This window comes from Amblyraja radiata, chromosome 5 (genome assembly GCF_010909765.2).
Source record: "Amblyraja radiata isolate CabotCenter1 chromosome 5, sAmbRad1.1.pri, whole genome shotgun sequence".
In the NCBI taxonomy this organism is placed as follows: domain Eukaryota; kingdom Metazoa; phylum Chordata; class Chondrichthyes; order Rajiformes; family Rajidae; genus Amblyraja; species Amblyraja radiata.
Genome location: NC_045960.1, coordinates 42,590,788 through 42,603,296, shown reverse-complemented (window position 1 = coordinate 42,603,296; position 12,509 = coordinate 42,590,788). Strand labels below are relative to the sequence as shown.

The 12,509-nt window shown below is 39.2% G+C and overlaps 1 protein-coding gene across 2 annotated transcripts in view; it reads left to right on the top strand.

Annotated features, from left to right (window-relative positions):
• Positions 1-10,333, top strand: part of cib4 (calcium and integrin binding family member 4) — a 67,754-nt gene extending 57,421 nt beyond the window's left edge. The window contains exons 5-7 of one of the 2 annotated variants that reach the window (XM_033021077.1): positions 2,168-2,274; positions 5,902-5,990; positions 9,641-10,333. In XM_033021077.1, the coding sequence (XP_032876968.1) occupies positions 2,168-2,274; positions 5,902-5,990; positions 9,641-9,668 (224 nt within the window). In that variant the 3' untranslated portion in view covers positions 9,669-10,333. The remainder of the gene's footprint in view (positions 1-2,167; positions 2,275-5,901; positions 5,991-9,640) is intronic. The other variant, XM_033021078.1, reaches the window with a different exon arrangement.
• The last annotated feature ends 2,176 nt before the right edge of the window (positions 10,334-12,509 follow it).

Sequence of the window (12,509 nt, the reverse complement as noted above, 5' to 3'; positions counted from 1 at the left end):
CAAATAATAAAATGTCATTATATGTAGATAACGTATTATTATACATTACAAAATCGCAAATCAGCATACCAAATATATTAAATTTAATAGAGGAATTTGGTTCCTTTTCAGGATATAGAATAAATAGGAATAAAAATGAAATTATGACGATAAAACCTCAAGAGCCGACACACCTTTTAAAATTCCCCTTTAGAGTCGCAACAGAAAAATTTAAATATTTGGGTATCCAAATTACCAGAAAATATAAATCTTTATTTAATGCAAACTATATGCCCTTACTAACCAAATTAAACGCGTTGATTAAATTTTGGAAAACACTTCCGATGTCCTTAATAGGCGGAATAAATGCTATAAAAATGATTTTCCTACCACAAATTTTGTATTTATTTCCATCAATACCAATATACCTACATAAAAAATTATTTAAAAAACTTGACTAATATTATAAATTTTATATGGGACTATAAATCACATAGTATCCAAAGAAAACACCTGTGTAAACCTAAAGAATTTGGTGGACTGACACTCCGTAATTTTTTGTACTATTATTGGGCAGTGAACATCAAAAATGTAACTCACTGGTTGGACAAGTCTGCCCAACAAGTAGACTGGATAATAATGGAGAAAGAGGATTGTTCTCCTTTCAATATAGGAGCAATCCTTTTCTCCCCGATAAAACGGAATAATACAATATATAAAAATAATCCAATTATTCATAGTACAATACAAATCTGGAAACAAATAAAATTAACTCTCAAATTAAGAAACCTATCGCTTCTCTCTCCAATAGTTAATAATCCATAATTTAAACCATCTACTATTGATAAAACGTTTACCCATTGGGAAAGAATAGGAATTAAAACGCTTGGAGATATGTATGAAATGGGAAACCTTTTATCATTTCAACAATTACAATTAAAATACAACCTGAAAAATAATCAATATTTCAAATACCTTCAAATCCGAGATTACTTGAAAAAACACACTCAAGAATATCAAACCTTAACCCCAGATCTATTAGATGAAGGAATGAACAGAAAGGCGGAATCAATTAATTTAATGTCATATTTGTATAATATTTTAAATATAGAAATACCATCGACAGAGGCATAGAATGGATTGGGGACAAGAATTATCTATAATAATTCTGAAAGACAGATGGGAAAAATACTTGCTATATGTACATAAATGCTCGATTAATGTAAGACATAACTTAATTCAATTAAAAATTTTACATAGATTATATTACTCGAAAACTAAACTGAATAAAAATGTTCCTAATGTTACTCCCATCTGTGATAAATGTTTATCTCAAAATGCTCCTCTAGTACACTCTTTTGTCTCTTGCATAAAACCTCAAAAGTTTTGGAATGACATTTTTGGAATTTTCACAAAATTATTTAAAATAATATTGAGACCCAATACAGAACTGATTATTTTCGGATCAATGGAAGACGGATGTAAACTGACTTAGTTTCAAAAATGTTTCCTTAATTATGGCTTAATAACGGCAAAAAAACGAATACTTAAATTCTGGAAAAATGCACCCACACCAACGCTTAATATGTCGGAAATGCTACATCTTGAAGATATGAGATTCGTCTTACCAGGCAAAGCAGACCAATTCTTAAAGATTTGGTCTCCCTTTATCGACTTATTACAAGCATATGGTGCAACGCAAACTTATATACATCTTATATACGAAGTCATTCAATTTCTCTTTTTTTTTCAATCTCACCACTTCTTTGTTCTCTCCTTCGGGCTATACAGCCCCATGGGCTCTTTCTTTTCTATTTCTTCGCGAGCTAATAATATCACTACTTTATATAATATTCTCTTTCTCTCTATTTCTTGCTTTTCTTACTCTTTTTTACTATTAAATTAAAAATAAGAAGTTGTACACAAAATGCAATATGTTATTCATGTCTTATATTGTTGTACACTACTAATAAAAATATATATTTTTAAAAATTAAACTCTTTCATCAATAACTACAGGAATGCAAGTTTAATCATACCAAAATTTATATTTATATGTTTATGTTACATTATTGGTATTCTTTGTGTACTAATTTTGCAGCTGCATTTATTGTAGTTTAATGTAAATATTTGTTGCTCTCTTTGTTTCTTGGATTGTATTTTAATAATATCCTTTATTTTTCATCTAGATTTAAATGACAATAACTACATTGATCAAGAAGACATAAGGAACATCATCCTTCGTTTAACTAATGGGTTGATGGATGAAGCAAACATATTAACCTTGACTCTCAATGTAGGTACCTAATCTAATTTGTCATAATTTAACGCAGTAGTCTACTTTTAAAGCCACAAAATCTACATAAAAGTGGCATTATTTTAAGTAAATTTTCATGTTTCTTTGCTAAATCCTAGAAATTTGTATGGCATTTTTTTCATCTTTGTTTTGTCTTCTGTTCCATCTAAATTTACCCAATCAATCAATTTGGGAGCACAATCTTTTTATAGAAGTCCCAGTAGTCTTTTAACATTTATCCTTCGAGCATCTGACTGTGTTTTACTTCCATCTTTCTTTTAAAATTAACCATTGCCCTTTCAAGCTCTACCCTAAATATCTAAACATTTACCTCAAAGGTTTATGTGTCTTCACAAATTCACAATGTCTCAATCTCCTGTGGTATATGCATTCTTAGAGTCTCAATCTTCCACAAATCACTTCTCATCATACTTTTATATTTCACTGAACTCACAATGTTATGCTTTATTTCTCAACTTATTACTGATTAAAGTTTGAAAAGATCAAAATACCTTCAAATTCAAACCGACCAGCTTCAACTGATGACGTCACAATGGCTCAACTAGCAGGGGTAGGGAAAATTGCTATTGCAACACACAGGGCAAGTGCAATTGGAATGTTTTGACGTCACAATGGCTCAACCAGCAGGGGGAGGGCGAATAGCTATTGCAACACGCAGGGCAAGTGCAATTGGAAGTTTTTTTAAAGATCACTGCTGAGGAAGGCAAGGGGATTGCTGGAATCTTACGTTCGGGAACGGCTTGAGTTGGAGGACAACGCCTCCCGTGGGGGCTGCTTGTAGGGAACGGGTGCATTGGGGGAGCAGACCCAACAGGTCTGCACTTGGTTTGGTATCTTATAGGTTTGCAGATGACACAAAGCTGGGTGGCAGGGTGAGCTGCGAGGAGGATGCTATACGGCTGCAGGGTAACCTGGCTGAATGGGCAGATGCATGGCAGATGCAGTATAATGTGGATATATGTGAGGTTATCCACTTTGGTGGCAAGAACAAGAAAGCAGACCGCGAAGAAAGCAAATGGCATGTTGGCCTTCACACGAGAGGATTTGAGTATAGGAGCAAAGAGGTCCTACTGCAGTTGTACAGTACCCTGGTGAGACCACACCTGGAGTATTGTGTGAAATTTTGGTCTCCTAATTTGAGGAAGGACATTCTTGCAGCGTAGGTTCACTAGGTTAATTCCCAGGATGGCAGGACTGACATGAAAGAATGGATCGACTAGGCTTATATTCACTGGAATTTAGAAGGATGAGAGGATATCTTATATAACATATAACATTCTTAAGGGATTCAACAGGCTAGATGCAGGAAAAATGTTCCTGATGTTGGGGGAGTCCAGAACCAGGGGTCACATTGTAAGAATAAGGGTTAGGCCATTTAGGACTGAGATGAGGAAAAACATTTTCACCCAGAGAGTTGTGAATCTGTGGAATTCTCTGCCACAGAAGGCCAATGCACCGGATGTATTCAAGAGTTACATATAGCTCTTAGGACTAACGGGATCAAGGCATAGATACATAGATACATAGAAAATAGGTGCAGGAGTAGGCCATTCGGCCCTTCGAGCCTGCACCGCCATTCAATATGATCATGGCTGATCATCCAACTCAGTATCCCGTACCTGCCTTCTCTCCATACCCCCTGATCCCTTTAGCCACAAGGGCCACATCTAACTCCCTCTTAAATATAGCCAATGAACTGGCCTCAACTACCCTCTGTGGCAGAGAGTTCCATAGATTCACCACTCTCTGTGTGAAAAAGTTTCTTCTCATCTCGGTCCTAAAGGATTTCCCCCTTATCCTTAAGCTGTGACCCCTTGTCCTGGACTTCCCCAACATCGGGAACAATCTTCCTGCATCTAGCCTGTCCAACCCCATAAAAATTTTGTACGTTTCTATAAGATCCCCTCTCAATCTCCTAAATTCTAGCGAGTATAAGCCAAGTCTATCCAGTCTTTCTTCATATGAAAGTCCTGACATCCCAGGAATCACTGGTGAACCTTCTCTACACTCCCTCTATGGCTATAATGTCCTTCCTCAGATTTGGAGACCAAAACTGTACGCAATACTCCAGGTGTGGTCTCACCAAGACCCTGTACAACTGCAGTAGAACCTCCCTGCTCCTATACTCAAATCCTTTTGCTATGAAAGCTAACATACCATTCGCTTTCTTCACTGCCTGCTGCACCTGCATGCCTACTTTCAATGACTGGTGTACCATGACACCCAGGTCTCGCAGCATCTCCCCTTTTCCTAATCGGCCACCATTTAGATAATAGTCTGCTTTCCTGTTTTTGCCACCAAAGTGGATAACCTCACATTTATCCACATTATACTGCATCTGCCAAACATTTGCCCACTCACCCAGCCTATCCAAGTCACCTTGCAGTCTCCTAGCATCCTCCTCACAGCTAACACTGCCCCCCAGCTTAGTGTCATCCGCAAACTTGGAGATGTTGCCTTCAATTCTCTCATCCAGATAATTAATATAAATTGTAAATAGCTGGGGTCCCAGCACTGAGCCTTGCGGTACCCCACTAGTCACTGCCTGCCATTGTGAAAAGGACCCGTTTACTCCTACTCTTTGCTTCCTGTTTGCCAGCCAATTCTCTATCCACATCAATACTGAACCCCCAATACCGTGTGCTTTAAGTTTGTATACTAATCTCTTATGTGGGACCTTGTCGAAAGCCTTCTGAAAGTCCAGATACAACACATCCACTGGTTCTCCCCTATCCACTCTACTAGTTACATCCTCGAAAAATTCTATAAGATTCGTCAGACATGATTTACCTTTCGTAAATCCATGCTGACTTTGTCCAATGATTTCACCACTTTCCAAATGTGCTGCTATCCCATCTTTAATAACTGACTCTAGCAGTTTCCCCACTACCGATGTTAGACTAACTGGTCTGTAATTCCCCGTTTTCTCTCTCCCTCCCTTCTTAAAAAGTGGGGTTACGTTTGCTACCCTCCAATCCTCAGGAACTACTCCAGAATCTAAAGAGTTTTGAAAAATTATCACTAATGCATCCACTATTTCTGGAGCTACTTCCTTAAGTACTCTGGGATGCAGCCTATCTGGCCCTGGTGATTTATCGGCCTTTAATCCATTCAATTTACCCAACACCACTACCCGACTAACCTGGATTTCACTCAGTTCCTCTATCTCTTTTGACCCGCGGTCCCCTGCTATTTCCGGCAGATTATTTATGTCTTCCTTAGTGAAGACGGAACCAAAGTAGTTATTCAATTGGTCCGCCATATCCTTGTTCCCCATGATCAACTCACCTGTTTCTGACTGCAAGGGACCTACATTTGTTTTAACTAATCTCTTTCTCTTCACATATCTTATGGGGAGAAAGCAGGAACAGGGTGCTGATTTTGGATGATCATATTGAATGGCCAAATGGCCTACTCCTAGCCTGTCCAAGCTCTCCCTATAGCTGGCTCGAAGGGCCAAATGGCCTACTCCTGCACCTATTTTCTATGTTTCTAAATTACTTAACTGCCAGACTTTTAAAGATGAAAATATTATGTCTACAACCCACATATTTCAGTTAGCCATAATTTATAATGGTATTTTTCATTTCTTTAAATCCCTAACAGATCTTAAATGAAGGAGATTTAAATAATGACGGCATGTTGTCATTTTCAGAATTTGAAAGTGTAGTTTGCAGATTACCTGACTTTCAAAAGTAAGTTACTGAAATTAATTTAGTTCAAAGAAAAATATTGCAATACGAAATCAAGTACACAGTATTTGTATGTACTTCAGAAATAATAAATGATCGTTTATTCTCTGTTAATTTGATGAAAAGGTAAGTATGTATAAAACAGCGCTTTGATACGTACCTTTTATGAAAGAATTAACGGACAAGAAGTTATTTGTTTGAATTGCATTAAATTTGTTCACTAAGCAAAATGAAAGATTAATTTGATATACTAACTACTGAAACACGATTTCATTTGGTGGCTGCTTAGTTTGATATATTGGAAACTTATCATGAGGCTGAAATTTCATTTGGCTAGTACTAATATATAATTATACAATAACACATGGCTAGCGGAATCACAGTAGAATTTCTATTCCCTTGTTCCAAGAAGGTCGCAATTCTTAAATGGCTCCAATCCTTCCAACTTAAGCTGAAAAACTTGAAAGATTAGTGTTAATATTTGGGTGTTATAAAAGAACTTGTAAAGAACGGAGTTCTTTCCCAAACTCATAATTTGATGGTTTACTTTTGAATTCTATATACTGTTTGTTTTTAGACATAATTTATTGCCATTAAGTGAACCCTAAGGTGGCTTTAGTTAAGAGGATATTGCCTGAAAAAGCAAGGAAAATTTCCTTTCCTTCCTCAGAAATGGACTATGGATATTTTTTTTCTGCTACTTCTAGCTGAATGAGGATGGGGAACAAATCACTGGTCTGTTTAGTATTCCATTTAGAGTCATTGAGTTATACAGCACAGAAACATGCTCAATAGCCCAACTTGTCAATGCTGACAAGATTTCCTAGCTGCACTAGTCCCACTTGCCCGAGCTTGGCCCATACCCTTCCCACCCATGTACCTGTCCAAATGTCTTTTAAATGTTATTATAATACCTGACTCAACTACCGTGTCTGGTAGCTCGTTCCATATATACACCACCCTCTGTGGAAAAAGTTAACTCGGGTTCCTATTAAATCTTTTTCCGCCCATCTTAAACTTATGTCTACTAGTTTTTGATTCCCCTACTCTAGGTCAAAGATTGTGCATTCATCCTATCCATTCCCTTCATGATTGTATACACCTCTATTAAATCACCTCTTAGCCTCCTGAATAAAGTCCTAGCCTGTCCAAGCTCTCCCTATAGCACAGGCTCTCGAGTCCTGGCAACATCCTCGTAGATATTCTCTGCACTCTTTCCAGCTTACCTTTGCCGCTTGCCATTGTTAATTAGGAAGATTTTTGCCTTCAGCTGACATACATCATCTTTGAGTAGTAGTTAAAGTTATCTAAAAAAAATAATTCAAATAAACAGTTAAGAAGCCTGTACCATGTTCTCTTGAGGTCAGCATTTCTGCTTTTCCTTCAAGCACTTTTTAAATATTTTATGATCAGATTAAATATTTCATTCACTGTTTAATAACTAGTCTGTTTATTACTTGCACTGCAAATATCTAGTTTATTCAAAATATTACTCAAGAGATGTAGGCATTTCTGACTAGGCTACTATTTATTGTTCATCCTTAATTGCCCTTTAACTGCAGTCCATGTCTTAAAAATGTAATAATTAATTTTACTGTGAATAAAATACTCTCATTCAGGAGTTTGAACTCAGACCATCCCAATATCCGGGATTATTCTTTTGAGATCTCAGTTAAATCCTCCAAGATGAAGGTGTCATATGATCATAACCTGGGCAAAAATAGAATAAAGAGCATAGAACAGTATAGCACATGAATGAGCCCATTGGCCCACAATGTCTATGCGGAACATGATGCCAAGTTAAACAAATCTCCTCTGCATGTGATCCATATCCCTCCATGCCCTGCATATCCATGTGGCTTTCTGAAAGCTCTTTATATGCCAATATTGTAGGTTTTCACTGCCACACCTCGCAGTGTATTCCCAGCACCCGCTTCTCAGTGTGTAAATAAAAAATATGCCCCACATATCTCCACAGCTAGAATATTAGTAACAATTACTATATTAGCCTTCATCAGTCAGAGTATTGAGTATAGAAGTTGGGAGGAAATGTTAAAGTTGTACAAGACATCGGTTTAGTTACATTTAGATTAATTTAGAGATACAGTGCGGAAACAGGCCCTAGGGCCCACCCTCACCGTTCAGTGATCCCCACACATTAACACTATCCTACACACTCTAGGAACAATTTAAACTTATACCAAGTCAATTAACGTGCAAACCTATACGTGTTTGGAGAGTGGGAGGAAACTGAAGATCTCGTAGAAAACCCACACGGTCTCCGGGAGAAAGTACAAACTCTGTACAGTCAGCACCCGTGGTGGGGATCAAACTGGGTCTCTGGTAGTGTACGGTAACAACTCTACCAATGTGCCGCCCTGGTGCTGAAGCCACATTTGGAATATTGTTTTCAGTTTTGATCACCCTGTTATAGGAAATATGTCTGAAGAAGTGTCTCGACCCGAAACGTCACCCATTCCTTCTCTCCAGAGATGCTGCCTGTCCCACTGACTTGCTCCAGTATTTTGTGTCTTTTGGAAAGATATTGTTAAGCTAGAAAGGGTACAGAGAAGATTTACGAGGATGTTGTCAGGACTCAAGGGCCTGAGCTATGGGTAGAGGACTTTATTCCTTGGAGTATAGGAGGATGAGGGGTAATTTTATAAAGGTGTATAAGGTGATTTGATTGAGTAAATGCAGCGTTTTTTCCCCAGAGTAGGGGAATCTAGAACTAGATGCCATAGGTTTAAGGTAAGGGAAAGATTTACTAGGAACCTGAAAGGCAACTTTTTTACACCAAAGAAGGTGGGTATATGGAACAATCTGCCAGAGAAGGTAGTTGAGCCAGGTACTACCATAACATTTAAAATACATTTTGACAGTTACATGGATAGGATAGCTTTAGAAGTTATACCTGTATGCCAAATGCAGGCAGGTGGGACTAGTGTAGGTCGGTGTAGGCAAGTTGGGCAAAAGGGCTTGTTTCCACGCTGTATGACTCTATGACTATAACTGCGAGACTAAACGCACTGCAGGTACTGAGAGAACAAGCATAAGGGAACTAATTCATACATGGTCACCTCTCTATCTCCCACAGGTACATCTGTTCTAAACAGTATTGTAAAGTGTGACCAATGCAAAATTTATGTCCTATCTCCAGAGCAAAGATATTTCCCATTGTATTGAATGGATTTGTTTAGAAACAGATCCTGATTCAGTGGGAATGCAGAGCATTCCAGGAGCAATGTTTGCAATAGAAGCAACTTGCTGGTGAAGAGCCACGCACTCCCATCACCATTGAATCCAACCAAAGCTCTTCCATTCTGTTGGGTTCTATCAGTTAAGAATAGTGGCAGACAATTGTAGGGTGGGACGGGCTCCCTACAAAAAGACGCAATTGGAGATTTTGGAAACATTTTCAACTATCTGCTAAGATGACTACGCTCAATTTTGATTCCAAAAGGGTATGTTGGCTACAGAAATATGGTCAAATTAAATATATTACAGTGGTTGGATTACTGTGTCTTCCTGATATCTTGGCATGACTAATAATGAACAACAGAAGTTCTGGTACAATTGAAGTTAATTAAGGTTGTCTATGATATAATTCAAGCAAGGATGATGTGTGTACATCCCTTTTTTTTTTTTTTTAGAGCTTTCACCATCCGGTTCCGTGAATGAAAAACACCAATTAAGAGTGGAAGATGCAAAACCTGAACAGATATTTTCTACATTTAAATTATTCAAGCATCCCATTTAATATTGGTGCAGCACATGTTTGAATAATGATTGATTCAGCAAGGTATTCAATTGGGAATGAGAGAATTAGGCACAGACATTTAATGTTATAAATTTTCCAATGAGTGCAACTCATTCTTATTTATGTTTAATGAAATGTGAAAGACATGATGCCTGTCTTTTCATTGCAGAGGTGATGGGAATCTTTCATTATTTCAAAATTGTTCTAGGTCAATAAGTGATGCCAATTTTGTTCGGGTGCCTAAGTTGAGTAATTGCTGCTGACACCAAAGAAACACACTGTACTCAGGACTGTGGCTAAAAACAGGCTAAACAATGACGAGGAACAGATATTTAGATAATTTACTGTCAACCAAACACAACATCTTTTTATGTGCTTCCACTGATGCAAATCAGATACTGTAACTCAAACGGATTAAAAATGTGCAAGGCATTCCCAGAAAAAAAGACTTAGACATACTACAAGCGTACACTTCAAACGACATACATAATACTGAAAAATAGTTGTTTTTTTGTTATCAGTACAGTTAATAACTATTGGATTGATTATTTTAGAATATCAATAAAATAATAGGTTGTCTTTAATGAATTATCAATTGAATGGTGTGGTTGATAAAATGTAGGCAAATCCAGCATCCAAACAATGATAATAATACGTATTTCTGAAAAGAACATGAACTAGATTTTCCAGTTTCAGCATTTGGCATACTGATTTGCAATACCTTGGGAAAATTAATGGATGAATTGTGCAAACCATTATGATCCATATTTGATTTCCCACCATTTATTATCTTTTACTTCCTGCTTTCACTCATAATGATCTGTGTCAGTTGCATTACATTGAGTTTTCAGCACCACACAGGGGTGTGAGATTGCAACCTTCACGTGGTCCACCCTGTTTCGACTTATGCAATCGACCCAACGTGCACAAACAAATAATAATAATAATAATAAATTTTATTTATGGGCGCCTTTCAAGAGTCTCAAGGACACCTTACAAAAATTGAGCATGTAGAGGAAAAACATGTAAGGGGAATGAAATAAATAGTAGAGACATGACTAGTACACAAAGTAAAGACAGAATTCAATACTAAACACAGTATGAGGCAATTAATGCACAGATGAAAAGGGACGGGGACGTGGGGCTAAGGATAGGCAGAGGTGAAGAGATGGGTCTTGAGGCGGGACTGGAAGATGGTGAGGGACACGGAATTGCGGCTCAGTTGGGGGAGGGAGTTCCAGAGCCTGGGAGCTGCCCTGGAGAAGGCTCTGTCCCCAAAACTGCGGAGGTTGGACTTGTGGATGGAGAGGAGACCGGCTGATGTGGATCTGAGGGACCGTGAGGGTTGGTAGAGGGAGAGGAGGTCAGTGAGATATGGGGGGGCCAGATGGTGGAGGGCTTTGTAGGTGAGGGCCACGATTTTGTAGGTGATCCGGTGGGAGATGGGAAGCCAGTGAAGTTTTTTGAGGACTGGAGTGATGTGATGCCAGGATTTGGTGTGGGTGATGAGTCGGGCGGCTGCGTTCTGGACCAGTTGGAGTCGGTTGATGTAGGTGGAGCTGATGCCAAGGAGAAGTGAGTTGCAATAGTCCAGTCGGGAGGAGATGAAGGCATGGATGAGTCTTTCAGCAGCAGGCGGTGTGAGAGCGGGTCTGAGTTTGGCGATGTTGCGGAGATGAAAGAAGGAGGTTTTAATGACATGGCGGATGTGAGGCTCAAGGGAGAGGGTGGAATCAAAGATCACGCCAAGGTTGCGGGCCTGGGGAGATGGAGAGACAGTGGTGCCGTCGATGGTGAGAGTGGGGTTATTGATTTTGCTGAGTGTGGCTTTGATCAAATAGAACAAGTTGACCTACAACTTTAAGCTGTGCACGCCATACGCAAAAAGAAGAATCTCCAGACAGGGCGGCACGGTGGCGCAGCAGGAGAGTTGCTGCCTTACAGCGCTTATAGCTAAAGATCTGGGTTTGATCCCGACTGGGTAGGTCGCGGAGCAGCCGTAGAGGGAGGAGTTACACCCGAGCGGTAGGGATAAAACCCGAGCGCGGGGCTTGTTGCTTACAGAGGCCCGAGAGCGGTCACGCGACAGTGAGAGTAGGAACGGAGCGAGGTGGAGGATAAATGCGTGGCTGAAGGACTGGTGCAGAGGACAGGGATTCAAGTTTCTGGATCATTGGGACCTCTTTTATGGAAGGTGCGACTTGTACAAAAAGGATGGGTTGCACTTGAACCCGAGGGGGACCAATATCCTGGCGGGGAGATTTGCAAAAGCTACTGCGGAGACTTTAAACTAGAACGGTTGGGGGGAGGGACTCAAATAGGGAAAGCTAGTAGTCAGTGTGTGAGGCAGGAGGCAGAGAAGGGTAGCACTCAGACACAAAATGTAGGGGAGAAAGAAGAAAAAGATAATAAACAGAGAATACGAGGGGGTGGGTTTCTTAAATGTGTATATTTTAATGCTAGGAGCATTGTAAGAAAGGTGGATGAGCTTAGAGCCGGGATTGACACCTAGAAGTATGATGTTGTGGCGATCAGTGAAACATGGTTGCAGAAGGGCTGTGATTGGAAACTAAATATTCCAGGATTTTGTTGCTTCAGGTGTGATAGAATTGGAGGGGCAAGAGGTGGAGGTGTTGCATTGCTTGTCAGGGAAGATATTACAGCAGTGCTTTGGCATGATAGATTAGAGGGCTCATCTAGGGAGGCTATTTGGGTGGAACTGAGAAATGGGAAAGGTGTAGCAACACTTATAGGGGTGTATT